The sequence below is a fragment of the Symphodus melops genome, assembly GCF_947650265.1.
Source record: "Symphodus melops genome assembly, chromosome: 16".
Lineage (NCBI taxonomy): Eukaryota > Metazoa > Chordata > Actinopteri > Labriformes > Labridae > Symphodus > Symphodus melops.
Genome location: NC_136706.1, coordinates 6,335,779 through 6,354,235, shown reverse-complemented (window position 1 = coordinate 6,354,235; position 18,457 = coordinate 6,335,779). Strand labels below are relative to the sequence as shown.

Below are 18,457 nucleotides of genomic sequence, written 5' to 3'. Positions count from 1 at the left end.
AGTTTTCTGTGTTAGGAAACATAATCTAAGAAAATTGAAAGCAAAATGTTCCTTTCAAACAAATTGTAGATGCTGATCTTTTATCACAGACGCTCAGGTCCACTGACCAGTTGCTTTTATCTCGAAAACTAAAAACAAAAACAGTTTGAATTTTGAGGTGATTATCCTTTAGAGCTAATTTTCGGAATAGCTTTTCTCAGCGTATTCTCCTTTATCTATCAGGCATTGTTTACAATGTACAAGTGATGACTGGAGATGTGAGGGGTGCCGGTACCAACTCTAAGATCCACATGGTCATGCACGGCTTTAAAGGCTTAAAGAACAGTGGCAAAGTCTTCCTGGAGGGCGGTGCTTTTGAGCGTGGCCTCATCGACATTTTCAACGTAGAGATTTGTGAACTGATCAGCCCGCTCAGTAGAGTCACCATCGGCCACGACAACGGTGCTGTGGGTGCTGGATGGTATTGTGAGAAGGTACTCCTCATATGTTTAATGGTTACAAAAGGGATTCTCAAAACAGGTTTCACACTCCTTGAACTCATTCCTCTTCTAGGTGGTCATTTATTGTCCGTTCACGGGAATTGAGCAGACATTTCCGTGCGGGATGTGGCTGGACGAGGATGAAGGAGATGGACTTATTGAGAGGGAGCTGTATGAGATGGTCTCCCTCCGGCAGAAAAAACTGAAAAGCAAGTCAATCTAATTACAGATCCCAACTCAACAGAAGAAATCAGTTGTTTTATTTTAGTTGTAATTTATTGAATTATATACCTGCTTTTGTTTGTCCCTGATTAAAACAAGACTTCTTTAATTTCAAATCTTCTCCTCTTCCTCTCCAGAGTACCCATGGTCCCTGTGGATTTGGACCTCAGACATTAAAGGTGCAGGGACTGATGCTCAGGTGTTTCTGCAGATCTATGGAGAGAAGGGAAAGTCTGATGAGATCAAGCTGGAAAACAACTCGGATAGTTTTGAACAGGCCCAACTTGATAAATTCATGGTAAGCCTGGCCTTTTTTTAAAAAACTGACTACAGCTTCTTCACCTGTGAAGTTTTCTCACTCAGTTTTTATTTTACAATTTTTGGTTTCACTGTAGATTGAATTGCCTGACATTGGAAAACTGCTGAAAGTGCGCATCTGGCACGAGAAGAGGCACCCATTCTCTGGCTGGCATTTAGCGAAAGTGAGACCATTGCTTTCTCTGTCAGATCTATCAATGTGAGCTCTCAGGTCTGCAGTATTATGTCTTTTCTTTGCACTAACGCCAGGCATCCACTGTGGGATTGTATAAATGTCATGGGGGGGGGGGAAAGTCATCTCAAACTGTATAAGTGAGTTGTTTATGATATACAACCAAAGCTCACTATTGAGTGCTCACACTGCCTCTGTCATGATTACCAAACACGATCTGAGGGCTGTCAACTGTATTTTTAGTTTTCTCTTATGCACAGCTCAAATATATAAACACTCTCCCTCTCACACACAAAAATACTTTTTATCACCACCAAATACAAGGTGACTAGCAACCAAACATACGGTGCTCAAGTTGCTTGAGGTCTGTAGCTATTTCCTGCCAGCGTTCCTCTTGTTCATATCTTTTGTGATAGGAGGGGAAGGCCTTTCAAACAGGCATGCCTGCTGTCGCTAGGCTGCTTTCAGACGTCGTCTGCCTTTTTGTGCAGGCGCAATCTGGAAATACGCTCTTATTAGATTGATTGATTCATGTCTATGTTGCCACTGTGCAAAAGTATGCAGTCATGCAATCACAATTTTAATCACGCCAGAAATGATATCTGACTGGTCGAGAGCAGCTGATTGAGTTCCTCTCTACACTGTGCGGCAACGTGTGATTGAGCTGTGATTTGGCCCATCTTCAAAATCAGTCATGTGTCTTGAAAATCACACCAGAAAGGGCCTCCGTCAGTCACACATGTAGAATGTCCTTTTGCACAGGGTTTGAGAAACAAAATCTTTCTCCCTGTAATTGTATTGAATATAAGTGTTTGAAGGTATACATAATTCAGAGATACAGATGGTATGTCGTAAACTACAATGTTATTGATTTCAGTTGACGTTACTCAAAACCCTGACGGGGGAGAAATATTCTTTCCAGTGTGGCCGTTGGCTCGACATCAATGAAGACGACAATGAGATTGTCAGAGAGCTTCCAGCTACCAGCACGGTCATCGATGAGCCGCTGCCCTGTAAGAAACAAAGAAAAACACACCTCCTCTCAGATGATACTTAATGCAAACATGCTTCTTTTTTTTCTTTTTTTTAACCTGGATCAAGTTCAGCGCTCAAGTCTGTGTTGACATTAAGAAGTATCTACACATCCATGAACCACTTTTCTTTTCCAGTGATAAAGTATCGTGCAACAATCTGCACCGGCAATGTCAGCGGCAGTGGCACTGACGCGAGCGTCTTCCTCAACATCATCGGTGACCTTGGTGACACGGGGGAGAGACTCATGATCATGAGCAAAAACAATGTCAACAAATTTGAAAAGGGCAATGTGAGCCTCTTCAAAGAACATACATTAATATCTGGAAAATGCACTGCAGGCCAATGGAGTTCATTTGATTTTTTTGATTGTGGATTTTTTTTCCCTTCAGCACGACGAGTTTATCATTGAAGCCGTGTCCCTGGGCCAGGTGCGCAGAGTGCGTGTTGGCCATGATGGCCGCGGCGGAGGCTGTGGTTGGTTCCTTGATAAGGTGATGGTGAGAGAGGATGGTCAGCCGGAGAGTGTGGCCGTAGAATTCCCCTGTGACAGGCAAGTAAAGCATTTTCAGATATGTAATTATTAAGAAATTGTTTCATCACAGCTTGTGTTCTTTGAGAGCTATCGTTTATTTATGCTAAATAGGACAGTACAACTGGGAGACATAAACATATTTAGTTGAGGTAAATATCCTGCCTGATTCTGTCTAAAGTAAATCCATTTTCAGTCACCTTAAGATCTGTGTAAATTGAATGTATCACATGTTTTGTGGGGGAATCCTGGGATTCAGATACTGTAAAACTTTGCACAAGGTTAGGCTGGATGTATCTCCCCACTTTCAGTCTTGGCAAGAGGAAAATTAAGTTAAATAAGAACGTTTTGCAGTTAAATAATGGTGATTTATTCTACTCTCTCTGACTCACCAAAACATCAGGCAGCTGGACAAAGTTCAGTTGGGTGTGTTTAAGCAGTTAGGCAGGTGATGGATGGATTTGCCTCAACAAATCGGCACTAAGTGTGCAATGTTCAGCCAGCTCTGGCAGTAATTGGAGCCAAACCACAAGGCTGGGGTGTTTTGTTACGTCTGGAAAGGGACTCTTCCTGTCTGTCTGTCTGTCTGTCTGCCTGTCTTTGTTCGCAGTGCAGAACAATTAGTAAGTTGAGTATTTTGTGTTGCTTTTACTGCTTATGTTCTGTTATATCTTTATTCAAAATCAGAACTCATGCAACACTTACAAAATGTAAACCATCAAGTGTGATTGTGAATTATTTTGTATGTTTCAGAGGAGCTCTGGAAGGGTCCATGCTATAAATGAACAAACTGTGTAATTGTTACCCATGCATTGAGCTGCATTCAATCTGGTTCGTGCCATTTGTGTTTGTTTGTTGTTGTTTTTTTTCAGGTGGTTGGATCGTAATGAGGATGATGGACAGATCGTCCGAGAGTTAGTTCCAGCTGGAGAGGGGCTGCGTCTATTTAGTGAGCGCATAAAATATTATACAACCCATATGTTAAGCCAACTAAACAACGAGAGCATGTCTCGTTAATGCTTCTATAAATTACATAACTCTTCTTATTACTTTCCTCCCAAGATGTCAGCTACCACATCGCAATCAAGACTGGCAGTGTAAATGGGGCGAGCTCTGACTCCAGGGTGTTTGTCAAGCTGTATGGGGAGAAGGGAGACACTGACAAGATGATACTGGCAGTTTCAGACAACGACCTCAGGAACTACTTTGAGACGGCTCGCACTGACATCTTTACCATAGACACCTTTGATATCGGACGGGCAAGTTCTTCTGACACGTCACACAAAATAGAGTTTATGTTTCAGATATTGTGTAATTCTACTTTTTAAATCTTGTGTCTCCTTTTGTGCTAACAGATCAACCGTCTCCTGATTGGTCACACTAATGAGGGCTTGCGAGCTGGGTGGTTTCTGGACAGCGTGCAGATATCTGTTCCGGTTCATGGGACGCAGTACATGTTCCCGAGCCACCGCTGGCTCTGCAAAGACGAAGCTGACGGGAAAGTGGAAGTTGAGATCTATCCCAGCGAGGTCTTGGAGATTGAACAATGTAAGGAACAACAACTTAGGCCCTGTTTACTCCTGGTTTTAACATGAATCCTGAGGGATCCGATCACACATGGATGAATGCTTCCTGGGATTGTAAGAATTAGTTTCCTTGCTGCCAAGTTGTTGACTATTTCATGTAAAGTAACAAGCAAGGAGTCCTTTAAATTTACGTTATTGTAATGATGTTATTAAATGAGAAAGGTACACTATTGGCTATAGCAGCACAGTTATGGTAAATGCCCAGGAAACATTTTAATACCAGGAGTAAACAAGCTCATAAAAAGTCCCATGCTGAACATTGCTCTGCTCTCCCTCATCTTTCTTGCTATGTTAATACTTTGATGCCACCTTTTTAACAGTAATCAACTATGAAGTAACAGTCGTCACGGGTGACATGCGCTCGGGGGGCACCAATGCAAATATCTACTGTCAGATCTATGGAGAGGAAGGCAAAACTGAAGTTCTCACTCTCAAAAGTCGCTCCAACAATTTTGAACGTGGCACCACCGAGATCTTCAAGGTTCAAATAAAGCCTTAGTTATGATACGTCAATTCATATTGGAGGTTTAAGTTCCTGTTTTGACAGATGTTTTATACCTACAACCCAGATTGAGGCTCAAGATGTCGGTAAGGTCTACAAGATACGTATCTTCCATGACGGGAAGGGCATCGGAGACGGCTGGTTCCTGGAGACTGTCGACATCAAACGAGTGAAAATGGCCATGGTGCAGGTGGAGGTGAAGAAGGAGAAGGAGGACACCAAGAAAGACAAGAAAAAGGACAAGAAAAAGAAGAAGAAGGAAGAGGAGGAGGAAGTGGAGATAGTTGAGAAGCTGCAGGAAGTGGTGGAGACTTTTACTTTTCCCTGTAATCGCTGGCTGGCAAGGGATGAGGAGGACGGGGAGATTGTGGTGGAGCTTCTGAGTGAGGAGAATGAAGACCTAGAGAGTAAGTCGAGCAGGAATTCAATTATTTACCGGATGTTTTGTTTTAATTTGATGTAATGTTTAATAGATGTTTAGATACATACTTTATTGATCCCGAGGGAAATTCAAGAGCAATTGTAATTAAGCAAATGTAATAAGCTGCCATGTTTATGTCACTGTCCAACTGTGTCCTTTATTTTTATTCCCAGTGAACTCATATGAGATCTATGTTTTCACTGGGACAATGTGGGGGGCAGGCACTGATGCCAACGTCTACATTAACATCTACGGTGAGACTGGTGACACAGGAGAACGCCGGCTCAGGAAGTCAAACAACCTGAACAAATTTGAGAAAGGCAAGGTAAGCTTTGTTTCTGTTGGTCCTACATGTGCAAGCTTGCATGTAAGTTGCAATAATAAGAACATTTACGAAAGAAACCTTTTGAGAAATAGACATCTCACTCTTTCTTGCTCTTTTTCTTTTATATTTTTGCACATTACCTGAAAGTAACATCAGCTATCCTTTCTTTGCATCATGTTTTGGGACAAATTCATTTTCTTCAAATCATTTCAGTTTTCCCCAAAGGCAGGTGACTAAACTGAATCAGGGAGCTCTGTGTGTGCACAAACAGTTTTGGAAACATTTGGGCAATAGCAAGAGAAATAGAAGATCTGGCCACATAAAATTGGGTAACCTCTTGATTTGAAACATTACAAGCAATCACCTGCACCTTGTCTAAACTGCACATATGCAATGCCAATAGTTCAGCTCTGTAAACTTAATGATCCCTCTCTTTCTCTTGCAGCAGTTCTGGGTTTAAAATATGATCAAACAGATTTTTTTTGTATTTTTTTTCTCGAAATCATCGAGCATTAAAAATAAGAATTACTGTTACTAATGCATCTGTTTGATATGCTGAGTCCTTTCTCAATTGTTATCAGTGATGCTGTTTCCTAAATAATCCTCTGTTGTATCTAAAGAGCCTTGCAGGTTAAACAAAGATCAAATAAATAAGTAAAAAGGTTTTCATGGACTGCTGACCTCGGACCTGCAGCGTCACTCGACATCTTTTGTCACCTGTGTTTGTTCTTTTGGATTGGCAGGAGGATATATTCAACATCTCAGCGGTTGACCTTGGTGTCTTAAAGAAACTGAGGATCAGACACGACAACAGCCTGGCCGGTGCCGGCTGGTTTCTTGACAGGGTGGAAATTGTAGACAACAAAGATGACACCACGTGAGTCATGATTTCAGAGAGAGATATGCACTTACATGTAATTTAAGACACCAAAGTAAATCTACACACGAATAATTTTAATTATATAACAGATTCTAACTTAAAAAAAGATTTAATCAATCATTTATTTTGCATATAAGAAAGATTCAACTCTGTTGAGAAATTTACAAACAAACAAAAATGTTACAGCTGTAAATAGTCCTTCATAGTAGATACAATATATACATATAAAATGTCTATAGAACTCCCTCTTGTGGTGTGAAATGGTACTAAGGTTCAGAAACATTTTCTCTGTGGTGCTGTAGAATAAATGTAAATTTAAATAAAAAAGTTTACCAAAGTATTTTTGGACACCGGGATCATTCAACACACTTAAACAGAGGCTAAAACAGATGTAATATACATAGATAAATATTCTGTTGTAGATACTTTTTCCCTTGTAAACGCTGGCTGGCCGTTGATGAGGATGATGGACAGCTTGCCAGGGAGCTGGTTCCTGTGGACGAGGCCTTCATGAAGAAAGGGGACGACGACGAGGAAGACTCTGAAGCTACACTTGGTCTGGAACAGAAAGGTGATAGAAACACTACAGCTGCCGTGCTCTGAAGAGACAAGAAGTGATACAAATTCAACATGAAGCTCCCGTTGGATTATTAATTAAAAGAACAAAAAACAAGATGTTTAATTTTGTCGGATTTCTTTGTATTCCAGCGATGTCAACAACATACACGATGAGGATAAAAACTGGTGATAAGAAGTACGCAGGGACTGATGCGAATGTGTTTATGATCCTGTACGGCACCAAGGACGACACAGGTTAAACTGCACTCCAGCTCAAAACATTTATATTCCTGTGAATACGTTTGTGGATACTGTAAACAATCTGCGATGTGTGTTTCTGCAGGATTAATAAACCTGAAGGCTTCAAAGACTCATAAGAATAAGTTTGAGCAGGGGATGATCGACGAGTTCACCGTGGAAGCTGTGGACATCGGACCACTGAAGAAGCTGCGCGTTGGACACGACAACCGTGGTACAGAAGAGCAGAATCGCGCCTGAGCAGAGAAAAATACAAAAATAGTCCAGCGGAACAATTTGTGCGATCAAAATAATGTGTGTTGATGTATAGGAGGTGGATCGGCAGGCTGGTTCCTTGACTGGGTGGAGGTGGATGCTCCGTCTCTTGGACAGAAGCTGCGTTTTCCCTGCGGTCGCTGGTTGGACAAAGGGGAGGATGACGGGGCCATCGTCAGGGACCTTTTTCCTAATCCTCTTCAGACAGAGCTTTACACGCCATGTAAATCAAATTCTATCATCTCTACATCACACTTGCAAAAAATGTAAGGCATATGATGCGCTGAATGTTGTTTGTTTGCGTTTTGAAGTTGTTCCCTATGAGATTAAAGTCTTCACGAGTGACGTGTTCGGAGCCGGCACGGATGCTGACGTCTTCATCGTCCTGTATGGGCGAGATGCAGTTTGCAGCCAGCAGAAGTCTCTGTGCGTCAACAAAAGAGAGCGGCTGATGTACTTTGAGAGAGGAGCTGAGGACATGTTTATTGTTGAGGTACAAAAACACAAGTCAGGAATAGAATTGTTGCATTTCAACCCACTCTGTTAGTATGTTTCTGAAACACGTTTACTACGTTTACTTTGTGCAGCTGGAAGACGTGGGGGACGTCATCGAGAAGATCCGTATCGGCCACGATAACCGCGGCGTGAACCCAGGCTGGCATCTGGACCGAGTGGAAATAAGACGTCTGCTAAGGAAGGGAAAGGTACTAAAGACAGAAGCGGAAGAAGTATTAAAATCCTTTAATTTAGCAGGAACAATATCTGGATTAAAAATGTTTTTAAGTTTACATACATACTATAAAGTGTGTAAATAGTTCCTTACACTTTATTTGTCAGCTCTGTGATTGGCTGTGTAACCCCTCTTCTCGTCCATTAACACCTGAGATTGGCTCCAAGCAGGATAGATCATGGATGTGATAAACAATTTAGGTTTTAAAAAGTGAAAGTAGAGGATTTAACATTGTGTGCTCTCATCAGCTGGTGACAAGCAAGCACTGCATTTGGTCAGTAGGTGGAGATATTCTCTTTACGTATAGATGTGGTGAGTTTATATCTCACACACTGAAACAAGAGAAGACTGAACTGAACCTCTTCTTAAGCAACAGCAAACAAATGAAATACTAGTCTCTCTCTCTCTCTCGCTCTGTAGGGTTCAGAGACCGTCATCTTCCCCTGTGAATGCTGGCTTGCCAAATCAGAGGATGATGGAGAAACGGTGAGAGAGCTGGTGCCATCCGACATCATCACTGAGAAACTTTCTCGAGACGGAAGCCTGAAAGTCACTGAAGTCGAGGTGGAAGATGCCCTGGAGAGTATGTAAACACATGCTGACATTCAATACAATCAACTGCAAACATAAAGATATAAAATAAGGACTGTTGTGCAGCTAATATGTTCTGTCTGCTTTTCAGTTTCTTAGCATTTATTTGGGATTTAGACACAATCCCCAAATGAGTTTCTGTTATGACATTGGCATGAAATAGCGGAAAACAAACAACTTTCTGGAAGTTCTTTATTCAGCCAATATCTTTTTGTCTTTCTGTGATCATCCCTTCAACAGCTCACACATACAATGTGTCAGTGACGACAGGTGATGTATGTGGAGCTGGAACCGACGCCAATGTCTTCCTCACGATTTACGGGGACCTAGGGGACACCGGGGAGAGGAAACTCAGCAAATCAGAGACGAACAGCAACAAGTTTGAGCGTGGATCTGTAAGAACTTAAACATTTCACAGATTTTCTGAAAACAAGATGATACAAAAAAGAACAAAAGACATAAAACATGTAACCCTGTCAACAATGTTTATGTTTGATCCCCACAGGTGGATAAGTTCACCATCGAGGCAGTAGACCTCGGACAGGTTTTCAAAATAAAAATCCGCCATGATAACAGCATGATGAGTGCAGACTGGTACCTGGACCAGGTCGAGGTGTTCGACGTGGACACAGAGGAGGTCTTTCTCTTCTTATGTGAACGCTGGCTGTCCAGGAAGAGGGAGGACCGGCGCATTTGCAGAGTCTTCTATGTCAAGGTAAGGTGAGAGACATTTGCGCGATGAAGGACACAGAGAACACTCGCCCAAATGTCCACATGTTTTCAGATCACTGGTACATTTTAATGGACACATTGTCGCTGAGAACGTTTTTAATCAGAACATCTCTGTGTGAGTTATTCGGATGGGATATCTTAAAGCTCTGAGGAGGACAAAATAATTTGCCACACACCTCAAGCAGAAAATCAAGGAAATCAATACCTCAAATCCTCAGCACATAAATCTACTGCACAGCAAGTCAGCAAGATAATGATTTCACCCGCTTGTATACTTTGTTCATTCTTGTAAATCTGTTTTGTTTTGGGTTTTTTTACTGTATTTTTTTAGTAGTAATTGAACTATGTTTTGCACTGATGTAAGAACAGGGTTACATTTATTCAATGTGATCACATACGTGGCAAACAAACAGTTACCTGCTTGTTTAAAACCAAAGAGATGTGTGTGTTCTATTTTAAGTTAAGTATGCCGTATCAGAGTACAAAGAACACAGTGAACCGAATTTTGTTCCTCGAGGGCTGTGGTGCTGCATGAAACAAGTGGGAATTAAATATGAAGAATGAAGAGAAGTTTAAGTGTGAGATTAAAGGCAATGACAAGAGGGTGATAATTAATAGTTCAATTAGTAAACAAAGCACAGTGAATTATAAAACAGTTAAATCAGTAACAACTATTTAAAGAAAAAGGGACAAAAACAGGTAAAGCAAAACAGATGGAGCGGCCATGTTAAAGTGACTGTTTTTTTTTGTAATTATACTTTTTTATTGTGCTTTTCCATGTTTAACAAAGACCACACATGTATAAATAATGTACAAATTTCAAAGCAGATAAAACTAAAAAACAAACAAACTAACAAAGAACGAACAAAAGTGGACAATATAAAAAAAAGGAAGCATTCACATGTATTTTGGCAATAGTATCATAGATCGTTATCTCTTAAAATTATATCTCATAGTAATTCACTTAGCAAATAGCATTTCATGGTATACAGAGGAGGACAAGCATTAAACATCAAATATCTCTATAAATGTCTTATTTTAATGCAGACCATCGTCAACTAGTCCACATATGTTTCCATGACGTGCAGCTGGTCTATAAAGTATACATTTATTTAGTTAGTGTAAAAGCAGTTACTGTATGTTAAGGAGGCTGACGACAAAAGAACATAGTTTTAAAAAAAATGCCTGCCATAGTTATAAATAACAAAGACTATCATTGCACAGTGTTTTCTTAAAAAGTAGATTTCCTATTTCTGTCAATGTTTAGTATAAAATAAGATACGATAGAAACGCTAGGCTAATCTCTGGTATGATACACTTTGTTGACCCCCTAAGGAAATTAGTTTGGATTAAACAGAAGCCCAATCCAATGAGAGAAACAAACCACATCCATTGTTCATTACCCTTATTGCACAAAGTCTGCGTGAAACACAACACAAGAGAAGAAGATGAGGGGGAAAAGTGCACTATGCCATGTCTCTGTTTGTCTATTCTCAGGGTTATGAAGGAGTTCGAGAAGGCCTCAACGGTAAGAAGAACTCAGCACTGACAGTGAAAAGTGTCGACAGCAACATGAACAAAAAGAGCAAAAAGAAGAAGGAAGAAGAAATCGAGCTCCCGAGTAAGAACATGAAAACTCCTCAGCACCGCACGCCTGTTTCATGCTCCGCTTTGTGAATTTTCATCATAAATATTTTATCTCAAACATTTCTGCATAACCTCTCGCTGCTCTCGTGAATGAATGAGTGCTGTTTCCTTTCCGTACAGTCATACCCTATCACATGACCATCTGTACTGGACTGGAGCGCGATGCGAGCACCACCAGCAGGGCTTATGTGATCATTATCGGGGCCAATCAAACCCAGACAGAGAGACTGTGGCTGGACCTGCCGGATGGGAGAAAGGGCTTTGAGGCCGGCTCTCTGGAGAGCTTCGAGACCCAGGGTTCAGACGTGGGGGAGATCAAAAAGGTCGAGGTGAGGGAGGGGGGAGTTTCAGTGAAGACTGAGCACTCTCAAGCGCCCACACACACATGAACACACGAAGAAAAAATACGCCCACATTGCTGGATGTGATTGTTTCTCTTCCCACCTGCAGCTCGGCCATGACGGTGCCACTCCTGAGAGCTGCTGGCTGGTTGATGAGCTGTCTGTTGCTGTGCCAACCAAAGGGGTCAAATACATCTTTACTTGCAAGTGCTGGCTTGCCAAAGATCGAGGAGACGGTTTGACTGCGAGAATGTTTAACGTGCTGGATGCAGAGAACATTTCAATCTCCCAACAGGTATGTTAACGTAAGACAACGGGTACAAAGCACAGACAGCGGAGAGCGCTCACCACAGCTAAATCAAATTATTTGACAGACATATAACAATGAGTCCATTTATATCACACCATCATAAAGAAACCAATTAACATGAAAAGCAAAAAACAAACCAAAACGGATTTCTGTAACTTTCTCCTCTCTGAATTATGAAATGGTATTCAACCCTATTTCCCAAATCCTTAAGTCTCAAAATCTGGTAAATCTCCTGATTTCAATACAAGATTTAAGTATGGATATTTTTCATTTATATTATACGGAGAACCCTTTTTAGTTCACCTCCCATGATGATGATACTGAGTTACACAAATAACATGCATGTGCCATAAAATACACTATGATTAAAAGTACAATATTAAATATGTTGGCTTGATGATCAGTGTATAAAGCCTTTCTATTACACGTCACTTCAGTCATTTTAATCATTGTGGCTCCTCAATGAAATGCCTAGTGTAATATTAAATAATATGTCAAATAGGACTATTATACTTCAAGATATTTCATAATCCAGTGAGAGCAGACATAGTTGTGTCCTATATGTTTTTGTCTGCAGATTAAATTAAATGTATAAACAGCATCTGACTTTGATTGATGGTTAGAGGGTTTTAAATCTTGCTAGAAATGGTGAGGTCATTGGAAGTAACATGTCTAATACTCTGTTGCTCTGCAGATTATCTACGAGGTGACCGTGGTAACAGGAGACGTGCAACATGCAGGAACAGACACCCTGATCTTCATGTCTGTGTTTGGAGCCAACGGCAGCACGGAGGAGATGCTGCTGCGAAAGAACGAGGACAGGTGACAGAGCACTCTAATCAAAAAACAATATCACATGAAACACATGATTCAATAACTCTGCAGACTGTGTACAACTCTGGGCTGTTTGATCGGTGGATATCAGGTTTGAGCGGGGTCAGGAGGACACTTTCAACATGGAGATCGACGACATCGCCCCATTGAAGAAAATGAGGCTTCGTATTGATGGTTCCGGCAGCCGACCTGACTGGTTCTTGGATCAGGTCAGCACACCTTTAAAAGAAAACTCCACCGATTTCAAAATTACAGCCAGTGTCTCTGTAGAGATGGCGCCACTGGCTATATAGACAAAATCTATTCATTTATAATAAAAAGAAGAAATATCTGATGGTTCTGAAGACCCTTCAAGCATCTCATAATTTCTGCATGTGGCTATTGCTTCTAAACTTCTAGTTCTTGAAACTGTCCATCAAGACTCTAACAGTTTTTAGGACAGAATGCTAAACCGTTGAAAACTCTATTTATTGACCTAAATCCAAATCAGACAGACATGCTATGTGAGGTGTTAAAGTCAAAGAATACTGTACATATAACAAAGCAAATGCTTTGTAGACTCCTTCCTCACTTTTTCAGAACAAACAAAAAACAGGAGAATAAAAAGGAGAACAACACCTCGTCGCTTCTTCCAAAATCAATAACACAAAGCAGTCACAGGTTTGTGTTTTTACCATGGCTTTGTATGCTATAGGTCACAGGTTCGTTCAGTCTATTATGTCACGCACACAGACACACACACAAACAGATCTATCCATGCCTGCAGGAGAACGGTCAATGATTCATCCATCCTCCCACCCGCAGACAAAGACACAGACATACGCACACACATTCACAGCAGGGCCCAGAGTTCCTGGAGTGAGCATATTGACCCACTTTTCTCATCATCATTCTACTGTTGATGCTTGTATCAGAGACACACATATTGAAACACAGGCTAATGAGCCCCACCTACCTCTGTATTCAGTCTAGCAAGGATGTATTTAACTAGCAATTTTTTAAAGTGCGAGTTTGTGCAAGATGTTTGCGTTGTCAGGCAAAAATAATCAAGTACCTTTCTACATGTTCAGTATATTTTCTCTGCTGCTTAACCTGTGAGGACAAAATCACTGCTCCCTTCCAAATTCAGTCTGATGTCTCATGACAACCTCTGACGCTCTGATGAATCAGAACACATTTCCTATGCAAATGTCCTCCCCGCTAAAGGCACCATGCCTGCAGAGCAGCAGAGCAGTCAGGAACAATACCCTGCCTTGTCCGTTCGTGCCTGGGACTCGGCGACTGCGAACATCTCCTTGATTTGACCCTGCACAGAGCCTGGTGTGTTCAGCATCACAAGCAGATGTGCTGCCTTTATGGATTGCTGGGTCTCTGTGTTGAAATGGACACAACAGTGCACCGGGAAGACCGCCAGCTTCATAATCAGCCCCAATAAATATGCAGAGTGGAGAGCTAATACGAGTGTGGGCAGCCTGCAACTAGTTTTTGACCAGTGATGAAACGTCTCCTGGGACTAATGATCTGACACTTGGGAAGAGTAAGAGTTTGTGTACGAATGACATTAGTGAGTCTAATGTGACAAGACGTGACAAACAAACTTATGATACAACACTTAATTCAGAAGGAAATATCTCCATAAATTTAAGATGGATTGACATATAATGAAGATATATGTCTGACTCAGGTGACTTCCTTGTCTTTCCTCTAATGATCATCAGCTGTACACGTTCTCATTCAAATCTGATGCATTCATTTAGTTTGATTTTGTACAGCCAATTAGCTGTACCAGAATTAGCAATATGCTTATTTACATCTGTAATCCCTGCGTAGAAGACGTCTGTTAAGATACAAAATATTGGGACCGTGTGCCTGGAAAAAATGGCGTCAAAAAGTCTGTGAAGCTCTCTTCAATCAGTTACTTTGTCCTGTCACTTGTTTTGTACCCTCTGAGGTCCAAAATGTACAATTTGTCATAAGATGATTCTGATTGGTTGATCGATATCAGGACTTTGCGTCGTTCGTTTTTGAGAAGGAGTTGGAGGCGGTTCTTGGGCTAGACCGGTTGAGAAGCAGTAAGATCTACATTACATAACCACTGTACAACATTGAATAAACACACAGATGATATTATAACAGTAAGAGCACGACACGTAATTTGTCCCTTTTAAATGCATTTTTTTCTGTAATAATGGAAGAAAAGGATCTTTGTTTTGTTACTTCGAATACATCATATCAACCTTAACAAAAAGTGTTCATTCACAGATTTCTGTTCTCATACTTTGTATCTCACTCTCAGATGAATATTACTCTTTGCAGTGAAAGTTAACAATACTAATAACATATAGGATAGAGGTGACATGACACGTGAAGAGAAAGCTCTGTGCTTCCAGGTGATCATGCGTAACCTGACCACAGAGGAGGTGTCCGTGTTCACCTACGAGGAGTGGCTCTCCAGGACCCGAGGACCCAAGAGAACCATGATCTGCGAGATGGCTGCTGTGGTGGACGAGGAGGTGATGGTGGAGCTCACCACATACATCATCCAGGTCAAGACCAGCGATTGTGCAGGTAAGTCTTCTGCAAGGATGGCTGCTGACTGCGGCCCATAAAAGATATTTATTTTCTTACTTAGTGCGATTAAAAATGTGATTTCCCTTCACAAACATGAGTGCCTGGTTATTTTCTGCATTCCATTCCATTCATTGGAAATGTCGAATTTGTAAAACATGTTTGAGTCTATAATCATTTTTTCAGACATACTTTACTATCCTGAGCTTTTGACCTGCGACCTCTTGTTCTGCGTGTAAGGCTTGAAAAAACGAAGAAAATGTTCAGTTTAAAAACAAAATTCAAGGTGTTTCTTTACTGGATGATTCCTTTTTGCTTTTTTATGGAGGATTTGACTGTACACTCTTCCAAATAGACTAAAACATCTTAACATGTATCATCTGTTTCAATCGCTATGAAACGCTCCATGCTAAGCTGGATGTAAATGTTACATACTGTAGTTGTCCTCCTTTGACCTCTGCCTGTGTCGATGTTTACGTTTCCAGGTGAAGTGAAAAGTGAAATAATTTATGTTCGGCTCCACATGCTAACGAAAGAAAGCCCCCTCTCAGAAAGCCTCCTCGCAGCTTGGCTCCCTCTTTTCTTCATGTTGAATTTTTGTGCAGCTCAGCAGCACTGCTGATCAATACGATCGCATAGCAAGCAGTCTGAGCTGACTTCAAAGGAGTGCTCTATCTGCCCTTGGCCGTTACTGGAAGCTAAGACGTAGCCATGTAGCACAACTGAGGCCCTGAAAGGAATAATGAGCCTGTCTGATAGACACACACACACACACACACACACACACACACTCATGCTGACATTACATGACACTGCGTAAAGGTAATGGTCTCCTCTGGGATATCATGGAGGGAATGACATGTAGTGCGACACACCTTTGAATGACATGTAGGTATACATATGTGCATATTTGGAGGTACGTGACACGAAACATACTCCTGAAGAATTCTTGGAGTTACTTTAATGTTGCTAATGCATTTTAGCTCGTGCTCGCTCAGTGTGCAGACTTGTGTAAAAGTAGGCCACAGAAAACCTCCTGCAGTCTGAGAGGGGTTTTTGCTCACTGCTTGTTACACGTTCTCCTAGTGTCTAACTCACTGCATCGAAAGAGTAGAGGAGGAATCAAAGAGCTGATGCCTGAGTCAGAGAACGCATTTTCCCCTATGTTCCTTTTACTCTCTTGCATAATGTTGTTAATTGTTAGCTGAAGAGTGACCTCAGGGTTTTGCAATCTCAGTATTAATCTAACAAATTATTTAATACATTCCTCCAATGCTTAATATTCAGTTTAGATTTACATCAAAGCATGCATTTCTGTTCATCACACTCCATTACAGTTCACAGAAAACTTTTGACATTTTTATGAATTTTATTCTTTCGGTCAGAATAATATCAAACGTATTTTTAGAAATGAATGAGAACACAACTGTACTGTAAGCTGTAGCCTCTCTGGTTGAAAAGTGAAGCCACTGCGGAGAGTTCCTAGACATGCTTTATTTTTATTCACCAGCAGGGGGCAACTTCACTGCAAAAAAAGTGTAAAAAAAACCAACAACAAACAAACAAACTTTTTAGTGTGTGATTTAGGGTTGTAGTCTGCTGTGACTGAAAAGCCGTTACCAACGTGGAGATGGTGAACAATTCATATTAACAGACAACCTACGGCCATTTTTTACTCCAAACAACAAGTAGAAAAACATCAGACTTCAGGCTTCAACACAGCAGTCTTCAGTAACGCTTAATGTAACAGTGTCTATGTTCAGTTCTTACATACAGTCTGTGGCTAAAGTACGTTTTTGTTAATGAGAAAATCAAGGGGAGAAGCTGTCCTTATTTTTTATCATTTGCTCATTTTCTTCTCTCCTTAGCGGCAGGAACTGATGCCAACGTGTGGATCATTGTTTTTGGAGAGAACGGAGACACAGGGACGCTGGCGTTGAAAGAGTGCAGCAAGTCCAACAAGTTTGAGCGCAAGCAGGTCGACACATTTCGCTTCGCGGATATCCTAAGCCTGGGAGAACTCTCGAAAGTACGAGTCTGGCACGACAACTCAGGTCAGCCATGGCCACATACTGCGTGCTGGCTGAATTAAATGTGCACACTGTCAACACTTCTTTACCGTGTCACTATGGAGATACAGAGCTACAGAACAAGGAACTGTAGGACTCTGACATTTCAGTCAAGTTGAATCCGAGTGGTTGGTTAAACTGAAGATTATGCTCCCAGATCACATTCCTCAGTTTCATCTCAGAAGATGCAAAAAGAAACAAACCTCGCAAGGTTGTCGTAACTGGGATGTTTTTACTTTGTTTGTTTTTGATTCCATTACACCCAGGTCCTGCTCCAGGGTGGCACCTGGATTATATCGATGTAAAGGATGAGATCATGGACAAAACATTCCGTTTCCCCTGTGATCGCTGGCTTGCCAAGAATGACGATGATGGACAGATAATGAGAGAACTGGCCTGTGCTAACAACGACTACTTGGACCTCAACGAAAAGACGAGTAAGGCAGATCATGAAACATCACTTATTACTGTTGAGATTTCTGTCCAGGCTGATATAGGAACAGTGGTTTAGGACTGCTGGTCTCTGCAGCAAAAAACACACGCTGAAAATAAACAGAAGAGAAACTGGTGCGTCCCTCAGCAGTGCAGCCAAAACAAAATGAAATAGATCTGATAAATAAGTCAGACAATGATCGACCTTTTCCCATCATTCAAGGAGCAACAATAATCGGCTCAGTCAGAGAGCTTTGCTGAATGAAAATTCATGCACCGTTCATGCACCGTTATCTCATCAAAAATAGGTTTTCGATTATAAATAGTCTCACATTTTTGTGCTTAGACGTGTGAGGTCTACATGAAGACACCCGAGACAATTGACTGTGTCTGCCTGTGTTCTCTCTCTAAAAGAGTATGAAATTTGTACCAAAACCGGAGACACTGCTGAAGCTGAAACCAAAGAAAACGCCTGGATTGTACTTGAGGGGAAGAAGGGCCGATCAAAGGAATTTGTAATGGAGAACTCCTCAAAGAAGAAAAGGTTCTTACGGTGGGTGCTTGTATGTGAGATTAACTCAATGAGCTGCAACTTGTATGCATGAAGAAGCTTTAAGAAATGTGCTGCCTCTCTCCTCTTACTCTACCTTTACACTTATTATC

The 18,457-nt window shown here is 41.2% G+C and overlaps 1 protein-coding gene across 1 annotated transcript in view; it reads left to right on the top strand.

Annotated features, from left to right (window-relative positions):
• Positions 1-18,457, top strand: part of loxhd1a (lipoxygenase homology PLAT domains 1a) — a 32,121-nt gene that overhangs the window by 11,964 nt on the left and 1,700 nt on the right. Inside the window, exons 9-40 of the mRNA XM_079364805.1 lie at positions 223-473; positions 553-688; positions 839-999; positions 1,097-1,183; positions 2,069-2,204; positions 2,361-2,515; positions 2,616-2,776; positions 3,628-3,704; positions 3,818-4,014; positions 4,111-4,303; positions 4,662-4,822; positions 4,911-5,250; positions 5,438-5,589; positions 6,333-6,466; positions 6,892-7,040; positions 7,178-7,282; positions 7,371-7,499; positions 7,596-7,763; positions 7,852-8,033; positions 8,128-8,244; positions 8,691-8,853; positions 9,102-9,256; positions 9,367-9,576; positions 11,091-11,214; positions 11,361-11,569; positions 11,691-11,876; positions 12,586-12,713; positions 12,817-12,934; positions 15,116-15,293; positions 17,162-17,347; positions 17,629-17,799; positions 18,209-18,347. Coding sequence (XP_079220931.1) covers positions 223-473; positions 553-688; positions 839-999; positions 1,097-1,183; positions 2,069-2,204; positions 2,361-2,515; positions 2,616-2,776; positions 3,628-3,704; positions 3,818-4,014; positions 4,111-4,303; positions 4,662-4,822; positions 4,911-5,250; positions 5,438-5,589; positions 6,333-6,466; positions 6,892-7,040; positions 7,178-7,282; positions 7,371-7,499; positions 7,596-7,763; positions 7,852-8,033; positions 8,128-8,244; positions 8,691-8,853; positions 9,102-9,256; positions 9,367-9,576; positions 11,091-11,214; positions 11,361-11,569; positions 11,691-11,876; positions 12,586-12,713; positions 12,817-12,934; positions 15,116-15,293; positions 17,162-17,347; positions 17,629-17,799; positions 18,209-18,347 — 5,158 coding nt within the window. The remainder of the gene's footprint in view (positions 1-222; positions 474-552; positions 689-838; positions 1,000-1,096; positions 1,184-2,068; positions 2,205-2,360; positions 2,516-2,615; positions 2,777-3,627; positions 3,705-3,817; positions 4,015-4,110; positions 4,304-4,661; positions 4,823-4,910; positions 5,251-5,437; positions 5,590-6,332; positions 6,467-6,891; positions 7,041-7,177; positions 7,283-7,370; positions 7,500-7,595; positions 7,764-7,851; positions 8,034-8,127; positions 8,245-8,690; positions 8,854-9,101; positions 9,257-9,366; positions 9,577-11,090; positions 11,215-11,360; positions 11,570-11,690; positions 11,877-12,585; positions 12,714-12,816; positions 12,935-15,115; positions 15,294-17,161; positions 17,348-17,628; positions 17,800-18,208; positions 18,348-18,457) is intronic.